Source organism: Parambassis ranga, chromosome 9 (genome assembly GCF_900634625.1).
Source record: "Parambassis ranga chromosome 9, fParRan2.1, whole genome shotgun sequence".
Lineage (NCBI taxonomy): Eukaryota > Metazoa > Chordata > Actinopteri > Ambassidae > Parambassis > Parambassis ranga.
Genome location: NC_041030.1, coordinates 17,060,650 through 17,077,167, shown reverse-complemented (window position 1 = coordinate 17,077,167; position 16,518 = coordinate 17,060,650). Strand labels below are relative to the sequence as shown.

Sequence of the window (16,518 nt, the reverse complement as noted above, 5' to 3'; positions counted from 1 at the left end):
TGCACAGCTCATCAGCACTTTAATGTCAGGTGGAAATGTTAATGCTAACAGTATGTGTCAGAATTGATTATCTGATGGGGAGTTAAACGCTCTTAGCTGAACCTTTCTAAGGATCAATTGTTCTGGAACAGAATCTCAAAATTAGAGGCACACAGATAGAGTGTTTTAAGGCTGATAAACTGTCATCAATCACGTGACACAACACACATTTATATTTAAACACACATTTATATTACTAACCCCAGACCCTTAATAAATAAAACAAGTACAAGTGATTTCTAATCTTTTTTGATAAGGTACTGTATCCTTAAATTTTTAAATATGTTTATTTTACTCACAACGAGTAGTTTTTATTTTATTTTATTTTATTTTATTTTATGGAGACGTGTCCGCGGCGGGAGTGTTTCAGGAAACTGTCATCATTATCTTCCGGGTCAATTTCCGGTCACATATAATCAAGATGGCGACTCACATGTCGAGGTGCCGAACCTGGCGTCGGGTTCAAAGGTAATAAGTTTAAACTAAATACTCTCAAACTGACACTAGACTGAACTCCAACACGGAGAAACATGGTTACCTGAACATTCAGTGTCTACCACGTCACATCACCCGCCGACATATGCAGCGTCATCACGTTTCCGCGTCCTCATTTTATAAGATTAGCTTAATCAGTTAGCACGATGCTAGCCAAGAGTTGGCCAAGTTTGCCTGATGTTACATAACGCCTCGGATTTTGGAGATGATAGTAGAGTTGCCATCGTTTTATCGGGTTTCTATAGAGGTGGAGACGCTCTGATTTATTTGAAATGTTCTCTCATTTCGAAGATATTTTCTTAGTTAGCTAAGGTTGGAAACGTGTTGATAGTTTCAGTATTCACGAATTATTTCGGAACCAGAGCTGGATTATGCACATTCTGTACATTACATGTTGGGCTGTCAGTTTCTGAAGTTGATTTTTGTACGTGTTTAGCGATACCGTTGCTACTTGTTGCATTTCCTCATCAGAATATGATCATGTATTTTATATTGCCTGGGTAAGATTTTAATAATAATGGTGTTTTTGACTGTTCTTAAAGGTTTGGGATTGCAGCTTATAGAAAGTACAGCAGTGGTGGCGGATACCCAAACATCTCTCTCTCAAACCCGCTGCCTGGCATCCCCAAACCAGTGTTTGCATCTGTGGACGGTCAAGAGAAATATGAGACTAGAATCACTACTCTAGAAAATGGCCTCAAAGTTGCCTCTCAAAACAAGTTTGGTCAGTTCTGCACAGTTGGAGGTGGGTTACAACATCAATATTGGAATGACAATCATATTTATGTGTTTTTATTATGTATACATTCCATAAAATTAGGGATGTTTGTCTTTTTTTAGTTTTAGTAAATTCTGGATCCAGACATGAAGCCAAATATCCAAGTGGAATAGCTCACTTTCTAGAGAAGCTCGCATTCTCAGTAAGTAAAAAAGTAAAGTAAAGAAGAAAGAGGTTGAGGTGTGTATGGTAACTGGGAATAACTAAATTATTATCTTTAGTCCACAGCACAATATGGGAGTAAAGATGAGATCCTTCTCACATTGGAAAAACATGGCGGGATATGCGATTGCCAGACATCAAGGTATCTAACTTGTGAAAAAAGAAACGTCATTCATTTTGTTGAATACGTGTGTGATGTTTAATTTGTTTTGCTTATGCAGAGACACCACGATGTACGCAGTGTCTGCTGAAGTCAAAGGTCTGGATACAGTGGTCAGTCTTCTTTCTGATGCTGTTCTACAGCCTCGTCTGCTGGGTAGGTCCTGCTCGCTTCACATCAGCCTCTATAATGTGTCTATATGAGGCTTTTGCACTACTGAAACTGATCTTGGTTTCTTTTGTTCAGATGAAGAGATCGAGATGACCAAAATGGCCGTGCGCTTCGAGTTAGAGGATCTAAGCATGAGGCCAGACCCGGAGCCTTTACTCACAGAGATGATCCATGCTGTGAGTTCACTTCACTGGCTATGTAGGGTTGCTGCGGCTACCGACATTTTTATGCTTCTTTTTATGCTGTGGACACTCTTACGAGATGTTCGTCTTTCATTGTTGTTTTTCTAGGCTGCATATCGAGGAAACACAGTCGGACTGCCTCGTTTTTGTCCTGTAGATAATGTGGACAAGATTGATAAAAACATGCTTCACAGCTACCTGTGTAACTATTACCGCCCTGAGCGCATGGTGCTGGCTGGGGTGGGGATCGAGCACGAGCAGCTGGTGGAATGTGCCAGGAAATACCTGCAGGACGTCAGGCCGGTGTGGGGAACAAACACGGCAGCCAACGTGGACCTTTCTGTAGCTCAGTACACCGGTGGCATTGTAAAGGTGAGCTATTGAGATGCAGATATGATGGCTGCTTCAACTCATCATGAAGGTTGGACAATAATTTCTTTCGATCTTTAAGATGGAGAAGGACATGTCAGACGTGAGCCTTGGCCCCACCCCAATCCCAGAGCTCACCCACATCATGATCGGCCTGGAGAGCTGCTCTTTCCTGGTGAGTGTTTGCAGTGTCTTGGAGAGAGTCTCCAGTCATTACATGTGAAGTTAAACATGTCCCCTTCACAGGAAGATGACTTCATCCCATTTGCAGTGCTCAACATGATGATGGGTGGAGGTGGCTCCTTCTCTGCAGGAGGCCCTGGAAAAGGCATGTTCACCCGCCTTTATCTGAACGTGCTCAACAGGTGGGATTCATGTAGGACAGTACTTCACTGATGGGTTTTTAGATGACTGGTACTAAAGGTGATCACTTTTTACTATGTCTACATGTTTCAGGCATCACTGGATGTACAACGCCACCTCCTACCATCACAGCTATGAGGACAGTGGCCTGCTGTGTATCCATGCAAGTGCAGACCCCAGACAGGTTGGTACAAACAGCAGCAGTGCATCTGATAACGTATTTTTGCTTTCAAATAGTTAGGAATGGAGTTCATGTGAGCATGTTGTTCTGCAGGTGCGGGAAATGGTGGAAATAATAACCAGAGAGTTCATTCAGATGGCTGGCAGTGCAGGAGAGGTACCGATACTTGCAACTTTGCTGTAAAAATTCTTGGTTTTTTTACAGAATAAAACTGTCACAACACTGTCTCCTTTTCTTTTCCAGATGGAGCTGGAGAGGGCCAAGACTCAGCTGAAGTCCATGCTAATGATGAACCTCGAATCACGGCCGGTTATTTTTGAAGATGTAGGTCGTCAGGTTCTTTCCACGGGAAAGAGAAAGCTGCCACATGAGTTGTGCAGTCTAATAAGTGAGTGCTGGAAGAAGTTTTGAACATTTTCTTTGTGATTCATCTAAACACCCGGGATAATATTTATTAATCCCCTCTAGGCAAAGTGACAGCCAGCGACATCAAGAGGGTGACCACCAAGATGCTGCGCAGTAAGCCAGCAGTAGCAGCTCTGGGAGACCTGACCGAGCTGCCCTCGTACGAACACATCCAGGCCGCCCTCTCCAGCAAGGACGGGCGTCTGCCCCGCATGTACCGCCTCTTCCGATAGACACCCGTTACTGTCACTGGGTAACATCACTGTAAATAAATGGACTGGAAGATTTCACTAGTGTTTCCTCCCAGTGCAGATGTGAGCACAGCTCACTCTGGGAGGGGACTAACACCTGGGATCTGACCCAAACCTTAGAGAGAGGGAGAGAGAAAGGTGTGGGGGCAATTTTAAAGTAACCACAGTCTGCTTTCAGCTGGAGAATTAGTATTTATTGTTTATAGAAGCCATATATTGTCATTATTTCATAAAGTGGGTTACAGGTCAAGGTTTGTTTGGTTTCCCCAAACAAAAAAATATGTTAATTTCCCATTTAAATGCCAACCTAATGTTTATGGTTGTTACACTTTGAATCTTCAAAATTCAAGATTAGGCAACACAGTTTGAGGCTCTCATCCCCAGCAGCCTTTTCACCGCCTCAGTTTGAAAATCGCCTTTTTCAGTCAAAAACATTTTTCAACAGCCACGATATATATGTCCTGACTGGAGATGCACATAATCTCCAGTCAGGAGTTTTTCTCTTTATGGCTGATATTATTTCTGTGAAGAAGCATATATCTGGGAAGAAACTTTGTTCTTTATTCTGTGTTTTTATGGATATGTTGATGTCCTTGCAAGCTGCCTAAAATACGAGGGTAAATAAAAAAAACAGTAACCATTTGGCAGAGTTTGGCAGACTTAATATCATTCTTGTATAAATATTAAGTTTAGCCTAGCTAGCACAAAGATGGGAAAACAGCTTTAGCATGGCTTTATTATGAAATATATAATTATATATTTTGTAAACAAATTAGTTAGCTAGGAAGTGGATTTTTTTGGGATTAGCCAGGTCAGAAATGTGTCCGAAAATTGTACTAATTTAGGGGAAAAAATTATATTTTCAGAATTAATGGCATATATTTATTAAAAACTTGCATTTTCTAAATGCAGATGCAGTCCTCATAATAGTAAGTGACAGCTGAAGTTCACTCAAACCTTGGTAGGAGAGGCCTCAAAAAGAAAGAAAAACAATTCTCTCGTGATGACTCGTTTGAACACTTCTCACCATCTTTCATTTTGTGGTTGTGTCTCGTCTTCTTTGGAGGGTTTCACTTGCCAGATGAGATATTTCAACCCATCCAAATGTTTGTGTACCAACTGGTAAATAAATGTAATGACATAAATGGAATTCTACCTTTTAAAATACCGTGTGATGCACTACAATGGACAGAACGTATAGAAGAGCAGTCTGTTTTCAGTTGTTTATTACAGGATGTTAAATGTTTAAGACCCACAGGCACTTTTTTCATGCTGGGAATGCAAGTTCATTAATGTGCAGAATAAATACAGTACATGAATGAGGTTACACAGCGGCTACATGACAGATAAGGCATTGAGTCAAAAGATCACTTGGCCTGTGTCGTGTGTTAAAAGGAGGAGAGGTTCTTTGAGAACCTGTCAATAAAAGCATTAGATGCATTTCCCTGATATTTAACAGTAACTTGTTATAGCTGCATTCATCAGTGTCATGCTCTTGAAATGGTATATTTGACCTCATAACAGGAATAATGTGATAACAGCTGCTTTTTGTTCCTACAAAACGTCACCTAATGTTTTATTACGTAATTAGAAGGCATTGAACACTGGCGTAGCATTCAGGAATGGTTCATGATGCTTCAACAACACCTACAAACAACAAGGAAAAGGTCTGTAAAGTTACATCAGTCAACATTAGTCAGTCCCGGTTGTGTTTGAGCAGAGGTTGGCTGAATAAATAAAGGCTAAAGGCAAAGACTGCTACAACCTCTGTCAGCCTGTCTGACCCTAAGGTCCCTGCCCTCAGGTACAGCCAGGTTCATCCAGGACACTGTGCTGCTCAGGTACCTCCACCAGGCTCCTGTGTAGTTAAGACAACTCTGGTTTTCCTTTTGGTTTGCTTTTTCCGCCGGCGACCACCTCACTAAGAGATGCTGCAGATAGTGCTGCTGCTTTGGTTCTTCATGGCCTCCCTCCGCTTCAGCTCTCGGGTGATCCTCCTCCTGATGCCCTCCAAATATAAGCCTCGGTCAAACTGCCCCGCGCCCAGAGGAATGCTGACACACAAGCAATGACAGGGCAGCAGATGTTAGAGCAGCAGCTGTGAAAATGTTGCTTATTTTAAACAGAATGTTAACCTGGTGGAGATGGCAGGTGTGATAGTGTATTATGGTTGCTATTTGGGACTCACTTATCTCTTCCTGGTCTGAGTTTGACCTGAAAAACGCCGATGACAGGTCGGTGGTCTGAGGTCTTGATGTTAGAGCAGCTGGTATACTTGACCACTTTGATGTCCTCGGCCTGCCTGCTCCTGAAAAGGATCCTGTCCTGTGAGGACAAACACACAGAGGTTCAGAACCACACCACTGCTCCGAGCAGCTGAGCATTAGTCGGTGCCGTTTTCTTCTCACAGTGTATGAAGGCGTTCTCTGTTTGGACGTAGTGTCATAAATGTCGCAGCCAATGTCAAATTTGTACGTGGGGAAGAAGTGTATCTGTGGCTCCTGGAAGCCTTTAAAGATCGAGCCTGATGGAGAAAAAAAAACATTTAAAAAAAAGAGTCAAACAAACAGACCCACAAGATTAGCTTAAGCTTCCTGCATGCATACATACCATCTTTCATCTCTTTGGAGAGCTGATCATGCTCCAGCAGAGGGCTCATATCGCCACCTGCTGTGCGTGTCATGATGGCCTCCACATCAGCTCGCTCTTTGCTCAGGCGAAAGTTAAAATCTCCAAACCAGAAAACCTGGTCAAACCTTGTGGTGACATCAGCTACAACAAAAATAAAGAATTACTTATTATACAAGTAAATCTGCACTCAGAAAATAGCAGCGCATATTTTAATGTTGCTCTAAATCCTATTTTCATTTTGAAAAGTTAAGTTACGCTTTATCTTAAGCTGGGAAATTTCACTATTACAGCAGCAATACATTTTTTATATTCTATATATCTTTGACAGAGTAACTTTAAAGAATCTCACATGGTGTCGAGCGGTAAGGGTTGGTGTCTGGAAGGCTTTTGGGAAGAGCTAGAGCCTCGACAATCTTGTTGTAATCAAGTATTCGCTCGTATACTTTGCCATCACCAGCTGGAAGAAGGATAGAAACACAGTAACACACCAGAAACATGTGAAACATGTGATACCACCTGAAACCAGGTGAGAAGGGCCTGTCCATGGTATGTACAGACAGCATGTTAATATGTTTACTCACAGGTAAAATGGGACGTGACAAAGAGAAAGGAAGTGCCAAAAATGGTGAAGGCGATGCCCACAGCCCCTTTGGTCTTGATCTGAGAGATGATCCTGGTTGTGACTGTGGCGTGCTCCACCTCTGGGAGTGGGAAACGGATGCATTCAAATGACTCTGCATGTACTGATAACATAAGCACTCATATGATATCAGAGGAGTTTATGTGATGTATGACTAACCTGAGCAGAACCAGATAAGGTCTCTTCTAACAAATACGCTGAGAAACAAAACACCATGTGAAGCTGCATATAGCATGACGTAGTAAGGTCCCAGAGTCTCCTGCAGGCGGGTCTCCCACTCCCTCCTGCACACACAGTCACATCAGTATGACTGCCTTTAAAGTCCTGATGGAGGTGATCAGCCATCGGAATACTGGCATACCTGTCAGGGCAGCCCTCCTGGACCCCAATCACATAAAGGTCCTGTGCAAACTCAGAGTCTGTTGGAAGGAGGAGATCATCCAGATTGACTGGAAGGCCCTGTGGAAATGGCAGAACTCTGATTACAACCACACCCGAGCTTCATGGGTGGAACACTGCAGATTTATGGCTTGCTTTTCTTTTGTATGACTACCTTTTCTCCCTGCATGTTCCAAGTGGCAATGTAGACTCCCAATCTCCTTTCAGGAAAGTACCGATCCAGCTCCTCAGCCCCAAGCAAGGCACCACTTCCCAGCACACTGCCCTCTAGAAAGCTCCTGGAGGATGTAAGAAATGAAAATTATCACTTGAAGGAGAAAGCAATGGTGCCATTTTTCTACCTATCTCTCTGGCGGAAAGTGTGCTGAACAAGCATCTCCTTTGAAGTTAATCCCCATACCCACTGTCTCTTTCTCTTAAAGAAAGTGAAAGCGTCTTGAATTTCAGAACAAATTAACAGTCGACTAGTGTCAGTACAATGCCCACTGCTGCAATATATATATGACCATCAACACCATCTGCTATGCTTACTCTACCTGTTCCTCACATCCTGTGGTCTGATGGGGCTAAGCACGCTGTAGGTGGACCTCATGGAATTGACAGAGGCACTATCAGACCCCATGTTCTCCAGAAGCCGGCTGTCGCTCAGGTTCCTGTGGAGTCTCTCTCCGAGTCGCTCTCGGGCCAGCACGGCATAATCCAAACAATCCCCATCAATCCTATTAGCTGCCCTTAAAGTGGCCAATGCAAAGTTCTTCTCCAGAGCAGGCAGCGGCCCTGTGCGTTGCACCGGAGACAGGCGCATCTTGGTAGACCTCCCCCGATGGTCAGTGGAGTCACTCTGTTGGCTGCAGGGCCTCCTTTCATAGTCGGAGAGACTGCTTCCTCTGTCCCGGAAGACTGGGGATCCTCTTGTAACAGCAGATCGGGATCTCACATTGGAGTCCCGGCTGTTCCTGTCTGTAGCATCACCACTGGGAAAAGACCCACATGGAGAAGAACCTGTGTGGTCATCTTTAAGTGAGTCGGTGGAGGAGCCAGTCTCAGCCCGGTCACTCAGACTTTCTTGGCTGTTTTTCAGCCTCCTACTTCTAACAGTCTCCTCCATGGACTTGCTGGACTTTGCCAGTTTGGGTAGTGACGGGGGCCAGGGCTGGTATGGAAGATTGTCTCCCCTTGCGTTACTAGTGGTGCATTTATAGTCATTCTGATTCTGATTCTGATCATTGTGCTCCTTAGCGGGTTTGACATCCACTAAGGAGGTCTTGAGTGGCCTGCTGTCAGTGGCGGCTCCTCTATCAGGATCCTCGCAGGACTGTTGGAGGGGGCAGTCCTCTCCATTCTCAGTCATCCTCTCCTCATGTCTGAGACCAGCTGTGGTCAGGTGAATAAAACTCTCTCATAGCGATGTGACATAACACCTGGAGACAGACGGTAAAACGTGTTGGTAAAGTGCTAACATTCAAACGACGAGAGATTAGCAACGACTCAAAAAAGTTGGTTTACTGCTTCCTCTATTAAAATGAGTAATGTCAGAATATGTTGCTGTGGATGGCATGAGTTGATTTCAAAGAATGAAAGTATTGTTGCTAGCAAAGGCAAATAAACTTGAGCTAACTCGGTTACTGTTAGCTTTAGCCAACTTTATGACGACAAATCACATCACACTTGAATTTTGAAAGCATCGTCGAGTCACGCGTTTATAAATTGTGCGATCATTAGCTAATCTTCTCACCAGCTAATACCTGCAGCAGTTAGCAACGCTAGCAAAACAGTAGCACAATACACATTTGAGCTAGCAGAGCTAGCTTCCGCTTAAAGCAAACGTTTATACGATCGTATGAGTAGAATGGTGATGTTTGTTGCTTCAGTATTGTCTACGTTCTGCCCTTTTCACTATTATAAGACTGAAGTAAATTTACCTTTTGAAACGCCGCTGTTTTCAGAGCGGCTAATTAAAGTAGCGCTGTGACTTCCTTAGCAACGTTTGACAACACAGATTTTGTTATTAAGAGAGTCACAGTGCGAGTTCAGCACGGTCACAGCGCCCCCCTGTGCTGAGAAGGCAAATGACAGCCATTGCGGCTCAATAATGTCAAACAACCACTCCACAGAAGAATGGCTCAGCACAGGAGAGCCACCTCCTCGGGACAAGACTCAGCTGTTCACCTCCACCTCCACCAAGACAAAGGACAATCCTTTGAGGACAACAATGTTCACATTTTAGACAGAGAGGAAAGGTGGTTTGAAAGAGGAGTCAAGGAAGCCATCTATGTTAAGCTGGAAAAACCTTCCCTTAACAGAGGTGGTGGCCTCAGACATCATCTTTCTACCACATACAATGCAGTGATTCCATCCATTCCCAGGAAGTTTGCACATACTCACAGCAAGAACAAAGGGCTATATATATATATATATATATATATATATATATATATATATATATATATATATATATATATATATATATATAGTATAATAGTATAAGTACATTCTGATGTATTTCACTATTTTTACGCAACTGTCTGCCTTTACTACCATAGGTATCAAAATAAAGGCTCTACTAGTATCTACTAGTAATATAATATTTATTCAGTACATTACAGTCAACCACATTTACCTTTGAACCACTCAAAGTTCATGTCTAACAGCAGATATAGGGGTAAATGCCATAAATAATTTAATCAACAACTATTTTATACAAACATGAATCTTTATGGTTTAAAAATATCTTTATTTTTTATTCATCTAACTTGTACTTTAAGTTAGATGAATAAGATATTGTTTTTATATATTGTTCATTATGTACTTTTTATATTTAAAGGGTGAGTTTTATTTGTCCACTCATCACATGATATGAAGCAACCAACTGCTCCATATCGTCTGTGCAGTACAAACTCTAAAGATATAAATAAATATAAATGAACTTCTCATAAAAATGTCCTTTAACAGTTTTGTAATAGTATCTTATACAAAGAGTGTGTTCATGAAACCACGGAAGTGTTCCAGCGTCACTGTAACATGCTAAAGTCAGTGACTTTAAAAAACAACACACAGCGTCAGAAGCAACAAAAACAACAGAACACCAGTTGCTGACATAACAGTGTATGTCACACTGAACAAACAATGTCAAGGTGTGACCTCTGATTGTTAACCCTTGTACCCTTTCTGTGACCCCCTGTGTTGTATGAGAAAAGGTTGCTGAAAGGATTCCTGAGCTCACATGGCCCCTGAAAATGTGGACAATCCCTCCATATTCTGTGCATTTCTATGACAGTGTTGCTGGCTCAGGCAGTTTGGACAAAAGGGCCAGTCTGTGGGTCTGGTATAAAAGGAAAGGGTTAACCAGGTAGAGGTACAGTTTTGTGCAAGAGCAAGAACAACATCAGCTCCAGCAGCAGCAGCAGCATCCCACTGTCCAACAAAATGACTTCCTCCGGAATGAACATGATGAGCAAGGTGAGTATCAGCCTCAGTGGCTTCACTTGATCAACATGTCAACAGTAATGACCCACAGATCGTGTAAAGCTCTGCTGTTCATCAGCTTTATAGCACCTTTCAGCTCGTTGTTTGGGTTTTTAGGCCAGCAGTTCTAGGATTTTTTTTCCTGGGTGTTTTCAGTGAGATATTTTCTAAAAATGCTCCCAGCTCAAACCATAGGACAGAAGCTGTTAGCATAGCATACTCTACCTCTAGCCCCAACCATGTTATGTCATAGTAACCAGAGTCTCTCTTCCTCAGATCGTCTTCTACGAGGACAGGAACTTCATGGGCCGCTCCTACGAGTGCATGAGCGACTGCCCCGACATGTCCTCCTACATGAGCAGGTGCCACTCCTGCAGGGTGGAGAGAGGCTGCTTCATGGTCTACGACCGCACCAACTACATGGGTAACCAGTACTTCATGAGGAGGGGCGAGTACGCTGACTACATGAGCATGATGGGCATGAGCGACTGCATCAGGTCCTGCCGTATGATCCCCATGGTAAGATCCCTCCACTGGCTGAAATTCACTACAGCTGCCCTCTGGGTGAAATGTTCTGAACTTAACTCTCTGGTTCTTCTGCACCCAACAGTACAGGGGAAACTACAGGATGAGGATCTACGAGAGGGAGAACTTCGGAGGTCAGATGTACGAGCTGATGGATGACTGTGACAACATCATGGACCGCTACCGCATGTCCAACTGCATGTCCTGCAACGTGATGGACGGCCACTGGCTGATGTACGAGCAGCCCCACTACAGAGGCAGGATGATGTACATGAGGCCCGGCGAGTACAGGAGCTTCATGAACATGGGCTGGAGCGGTATGAGGTTCATGAGCATGAGGCGCATCATGGACTCCTACTACTAGACCATCTCTGCACTAAATAAAGCTGTCATAAACTAAACTGCTGCTGCTGTGTTGGAGTCATTTATTCTGAGTTCAAACTTTACACAAAGACTCACAAAGATAGCAGGAAAAGGTAAAATGATTTTTTACCTCCTTTCCCAACAATTTCTCAGAAACATAACCAACATACTCAAATTAGCTTCTTCAATCTCTGCATCTACAGACATTCAGTAGACCTTGTTCTTAAGTAGCCATCACATTTATATATTCAAGGTTTTTCTTCACAAAGTTTTGGTTGTTACAATCCTGCGATGGACTGGTGACCTGTCCAGGGTGTACCCCGCCTCTCACCCGTAGATAGCTGGGATAGGCTCCAGCCGTCTGTGACCCTGCACTGCAGGACGAAGCGGGTTAATGGATGATGGATGGATAGATGTTACAAAGTATAGTGAAAGGATGAACTGCTGTGTGGACAGTATGATGGCAGTGTTGGATGTGACTAGTGAACTATGGAAACATGTCCTCACAAACCACCAGCGGCCGATTCAGATATAACACATGGTTAAATTTATGCTAAGGGAACACATGATAGTATTGCTTGATGTGATCGGACTGTGGGACAAAAACAGCTGCAAAAGTCTCTGTTAGGAGTTGTGTTAGAGTTAGAGTTAGAGTCCAAGGTGTAGGTCCCCCTTACACCGCAAGCTGTTTTGTTTTCACCCACTGTTAAGTTTGTGTTTTCCAGGCAGCAGATTTTGCTCTGGTGAAGATGAATCTCTTTGCACATTTAGTGAGTAGAGTAGAGTAGACCTAGAGTAGAGAGAGTAGAGTAGATCTGTGTAGTTGTGTATTCAGCCTCTGTTCTGCAGAGACACAGGGCAGAGAGACTGATGTCTTCTTTGTTGCAACAAGCTGGAGGAAGTTTAGTCTGAACCTGAGTTGAATTCAAACTGTTGTGTCTGAACTCTCCCATAGTAAACTTGGACAGTGTTGCATAAATACTGGAATAGCTGAGACGCTCTGGTTATATTAACTCTTCCTCTTCCTGTTCGGCCTCAGTGTTCCTCGGTGTTGTTATGAGAGCCTGGCTGTGTGTTTCCTTCTCACCAAAGACGGAGCAGAAACACAGGTGAGCATGCTGAATCCCACATGGTATCAACACACAGCTGGAATATAACGGTTAAAGTGGAATGTTGAACATGAACATTCATGGTGCCCAGATGATGAATACTGCAGACCTTCATCATCTCCAGGCCCCTTTTCTCTATTAAAAATCAGACTGTTTTCACAAAACAGATATGTGTCTATCTCATATGGTTGCAGGGCCTCAGAGGAGCACATTAGGAGCACATGTTTTTCTATCCTTCTTTCACACTCTATTCTTCCTCTTTGCTCTCTCGTCTTCCTCCAGAGAACAGCCAATCCAGCGAGCCAGAGAGAGAGAGAGAGGGGGGAATCGATGCCCTGATACAAGATTCAGCCTAATGAGGATCAGAAACATCTTAATAAAGACCCATAATCCACCACTTAATCCCTCATTACAGAATCATCTGCATTCTCTGGTCCTCCTCTGCACCGCCGCAGCGACGGCCCATTCACGTCCATTGTTCTGCCTCTCCTCATATCTCTCTCCCAGGGCTACGTCTCCCCCCTGTCTCCCCTCGGTGTCAGTTATATTTGATCCGCTCTCATTAGACTTTCAGACGAGATGAGCAAAAGGGCCTGAAAATAGTGCTTTTGTGTGCACTTCTATGCTATCTCCTTGTCTGAAATGGAAAATGAGACATATGCTTAATGAGGAGAGGATGGACTGGGACCTGCCGTCCGAGATAGGATATAGGGGGGAGCATTGTGTGCACGGTGACCGATACTGTTAAAGGACACACTTCTCTGTGACAGCGTCTGTGTCGGTAATTATGACTTCTGAGGGTGTGGAAATTACTCTGAAGTGGGACAGATGGATTAAAGTTTAATTCCGTGCCCCGCAGAGACGCTCTGTTTTAGTTTAGTGAAGCTTTAAGACAAAAGTTAGGAAAGTTTCTCAAATTTGAGAAAGTTTGCTGAGACTCCCTCATATATTTTCTGAATTTATTGGTTATACCAACATTATTTACTTGGTGGTGACACCCTTATGTATGAATAAGTGTAAAGCTGCACATCAGTTGTAAATTTAACATGAATGTCTCTGAGAATTGATTCACATCAATTCCACGTGAGGAACTGCAGTTCGTGGCACTTTTACATTTCATTTCTTTCACTGTCTCTTCATTTTTTCTCCTGTTCTAGCTAGGAACATTTACTTGACAGGCCCACAAGAGGGCCCATGGCTCCATAAACACCAGTTGTGCTTAAGCAGCAACCTTCGGGGCTCAGACTTGAAGTCCATGCGGAAGTGTCAGAACTTGTAGTTCAAGCTGCAACCGCTGGGGGCTGGCTCCAGAAGTGAGTCATTTCCCATAGACTCCCATGTAAAAATGGCCAACTTCACAGCAGAAATGAACATGTTTACAGCCTGGTACAAAAAACCACTCTGGTATCAAATGATAGGTTCCCTTCTAGTGTCAATTGTACAGGGGGTGATTTTTTTTTTTTACAACTCACCTGTTTAATTATATTCAGACTTAAAATTATGCATAATTACGGGCGTTGCTGCTCGAGCGACAGACAGTTACCGTATCACAGTGTGAGTTTCCTGCTTCCACAACCCCCCCAAAAACTCTGCTTGTGCCCCCCCTCTTTGTCCATATTTGGAGTTTTGGCAGACATGACGCTGTCAACATGGCGGCGGTCATGTTTTGGAGCCTCCCACCGAGCCTCAAAACAGCGATTCAGAAACAAACGGATAAGTACAATGAGTACTGGACTCAACTGAGTTCTTCGAACTATTATTCAAACCATTAATTGTGCATAGGGCCTAATATTAAAGCTGTAAAGTTTGGATATTTAAATATGGAGGTCTAGTGGCCACTTCAGGAACTGCAGTTTTCAGCTTTTCCCATGTTTATTGTTTCTCACGGTGGCTTTTAAAGATATTAGCGCCCACACAGATGTTGTTGGTTTAGCTTTCAGTTGTTGTTTGCAGGTTTTAGATTAAATTTAGGACAATATTATGGTTTGGATTGAAATAAACCAAACCAACATCTTATTTCTTTTTCCATCTGCAACAAACCTCTCCATCACTTAATTGGCTAAAATTGACCAATCCTGAAGGAGCCTTCAAAATTAATTGTGCCAATCAAGCTAAATAACACTGCACTAAACAGAATTCATAAAATTATTACTATCAATTGATTAAAGAGCTTTGTTGTTGTTTGTTTTTCTACAGATCCATCATTAATGCAGCATATGAGTTATGAGTTAGCATCGAAATGCCAGGAGAAGTTAGCCTCATCTACAGTAACAATATACATGCAGACCGACACTCCAATTTAGACTAATGAAGGACATTAATGCTGAATTATGTGTCAGGAAAGGAAGAGAAATCTCTCTTTCTTTAGGTGAGGCTGTGAGATGATCCTCCTGAGGGTCGGATAATTAGCCCCGTGAAGGTGTAGAGATGGTTCATTCTTAACCCGGTCTGCCCCTCCCTCATCATTACTCCATGTGCTGAGGTGAGTAGGAGGTGGAGGGGGATAAAACAAAACAAATAAAACTCATTAAAGGTGCCTGTGTGGTTACAAATCCCCCTCTGCAGCAAGCAAACGCACCACAGACATCATTAGCTCCGGTCAAAGGAGCCGTCGTTATTCTGCCTGGATATGAATGCGGATCAAAGTCTGCTGTAGTTCATTGTCTTTTAACCTGAGGCTGGATTCTCAAAAATCAGAGCCTCCTATTTGGCAGCTTTCCTTTTTTGTTTGTGCCTGATTGTGGCCTGTGGAGACCCAGAAAATCACTCCACGCTGCACCAGCAAATCTAAATGTTTTCTCCGATGATGCAGCCCGTGGCACTTTCTGGTTCTGAAGAAGGGAGATTATTTCTGATGATGCAAAATAGATTAAGGCTGTTTGATGAAATAAGTTTGCTAAAGGAAAGTTGTTTTCATCTCCAATGACAAATTCAGCATCACGTACCAAGAGACCTGGTTTTTCCCACGTTTCCAACCACTAAACCTTCCCTATATGACTCTGAGGATGGCCATATTGTTCTGTCTGCTCACTTTGTTTCCTTTCGTGTTGTATGAAAAATGCTTTAAAATGTTATTTTTCTAGAACAATATAGTTTCTAGTCCTTCAGGAGGTTTTTATACCCATAAAAGCTGTAAAATAGCTTCAGCTGTGAATATTACAACATTAGGTGCTTTCCCACTGCAGGAACTCTGGGCAGGTGGAAGGTGGTTTTAACGGTTTGACTGTACAGGAACATCTTGGCCCCTTTAGCCTTTTGTATTTCCATGTAATAGAAACAAGGAACAAGGAAACAAGAAATGACACACCTTCATCAAACCTTTTCTTTTCTTAGTTTGTTTAGCTGTTTGTTAGGTGTTTTTCTACCGCAGGAACTAACAGGGCGGTTTTGTGCACACTCACGTTTCTAGAACTTCTCTTGTAGGACACCGAATGGTCTGATTAGACGCCTGTCCCTCTGGTGTTTTACTGTTTCTCAGCAGCTAGCTGCATAGTGGCTAGTAGGCCTCTTAATTTCTGTAGTTGAATCCCATTGTCTATGGGAAATATTTAGTTTAGTTCCACTTTACAGAAGTAGCATGTCATATGGGCATGTTAGCACAATTACAGTTACATTAAGTTCAAAGCCCTATTTGCTACATGTTGAAAGTTTGCACTGTTTTCAAAGAAAGCTGAAACAACTTGATGTCATCTGTGTAAATAACTCCCATTGACTCCTGTTTACACTTGTCAGGAGCAGGGACAGGTGTGTTTCTTCTTTAACTGTTATCAGTCACAGATACAGAGAGAGAGAGAGAGAGTGACAACAAACATGTTGTTCACCAATCATAC

At 42.9% G+C, this 16,518-nt stretch overlaps 3 protein-coding genes across 3 annotated transcripts; 2 read left to right on the top strand and 1 right to left on the bottom strand.

Moving 5' to 3' along the window:
* Positions 1-451: 451 nt before the first annotated feature.
* pmpca (peptidase, mitochondrial processing subunit alpha) lies at positions 452-4,706 on the top strand. Its single transcript, XM_028414650.1, has 13 exons — positions 452-507; positions 1,077-1,279; positions 1,375-1,454; positions 1,534-1,616; positions 1,696-1,790; positions 1,881-1,981; positions 2,096-2,359; positions 2,439-2,531; positions 2,603-2,721; positions 2,813-2,903; positions 2,994-3,056; positions 3,144-3,288; positions 3,369-4,706. The coding sequence occupies exons 1-13, from the start codon at positions 461-463 to the stop codon at positions 3,536-3,538; spliced, it is 1,554 nt and encodes a 517-aa protein (XP_028270451.1). The 5' UTR covers positions 452-460; the 3' UTR covers positions 3,539-4,706.
* A 59-nt stretch (positions 4,707-4,765) lies between these two features.
* inpp5e (inositol polyphosphate-5-phosphatase E) lies at positions 4,766-9,241 on the bottom strand. Its single transcript, XM_028414649.1, has 11 exons — positions 9,149-9,241; positions 7,763-8,647; positions 7,381-7,504; positions 7,189-7,286; positions 6,987-7,111; positions 6,769-6,888; positions 6,537-6,644; positions 6,167-6,328; positions 5,965-6,080; positions 5,745-5,881; positions 4,766-5,610 (listed from the first exon to the last, which is right to left on the bottom strand). Exons 2-11 carry the CDS (start codon positions 8,575-8,577, stop codon positions 5,478-5,480), a joined length of 1,938 nt encoding a protein of 645 aa, XP_028270450.1. The 5' UTR covers positions 8,578-8,647; positions 9,149-9,241; the 3' UTR covers positions 4,766-5,477.
* A 1,408-nt stretch (positions 9,242-10,649) lies between these two features.
* LOC114441159 (gamma-crystallin M2-like) lies at positions 10,650-11,580 on the top strand. The gene is made up of 3 exons (XM_028413952.1): positions 10,650-10,685; positions 10,968-11,210; positions 11,302-11,580. The coding sequence occupies exons 1-3, from the start codon at positions 10,653-10,655 to the stop codon at positions 11,578-11,580; spliced, it is 555 nt and encodes a 184-aa protein (XP_028269753.1). The 5' UTR covers positions 10,650-10,652.
* The last annotated feature ends 4,938 nt before the right edge of the window (positions 11,581-16,518 follow it).

Excerpts from the sequence above, each read along its gene's own strand:
- pmpca (XM_028414650.1), top strand. The coding sequence starts at position 461 with ATGGCGACTCACATGTCGAGGTGCCGAACCTGGCGTCGGGTTCAAAG. Across the intron at positions 1,617-1,695 it reads TGCGATTGCCAGACATCAAG|AGACACCACGATGTACGCAG; the intron begins GTATCTAACTTG and ends TTGCTTATGCAG. Across the intron at positions 2,360-2,438 it reads ACACCGGTGGCATTGTAAAG|ATGGAGAAGGACATGTCAGA; the intron begins GTGAGCTATTGA and ends TCGATCTTTAAG.
- inpp5e (XM_028414649.1), bottom strand. The coding sequence starts at position 8,577 with ATGACTGAGAATGGAGAGGACTGCCCCCTCCAACAGTCCTGCGAGGAT. Across the intron at positions 7,505-7,762 it reads CCACAGGATGTGAGGAACAG|GAGCTTTCTAGAGGGCAGTG; the intron begins GTAGAGTAAGCA and ends TACATCCTCCAG. Across the intron at positions 6,889-6,986 it reads CCTTATCTGGTTCTGCTCAG|AGGTGGAGCACGCCACAGTC; the intron begins GTTAGTCATACA and ends TCCCACTCCCAG.
- LOC114441159 (XM_028413952.1), top strand. The coding sequence starts at position 10,653 with ATGACTTCCTCCGGAATGAACATGATGAGCAAG. Across the intron at positions 10,686-10,967 it reads GAATGAACATGATGAGCAAG|ATCGTCTTCTACGAGGACAG; the intron begins GTGAGTATCAGC and ends TCTCTTCCTCAG. Across the intron at positions 11,211-11,301 it reads CCTGCCGTATGATCCCCATG|TACAGGGGAAACTACAGGAT; the intron begins GTAAGATCCCTC and ends TGCACCCAACAG.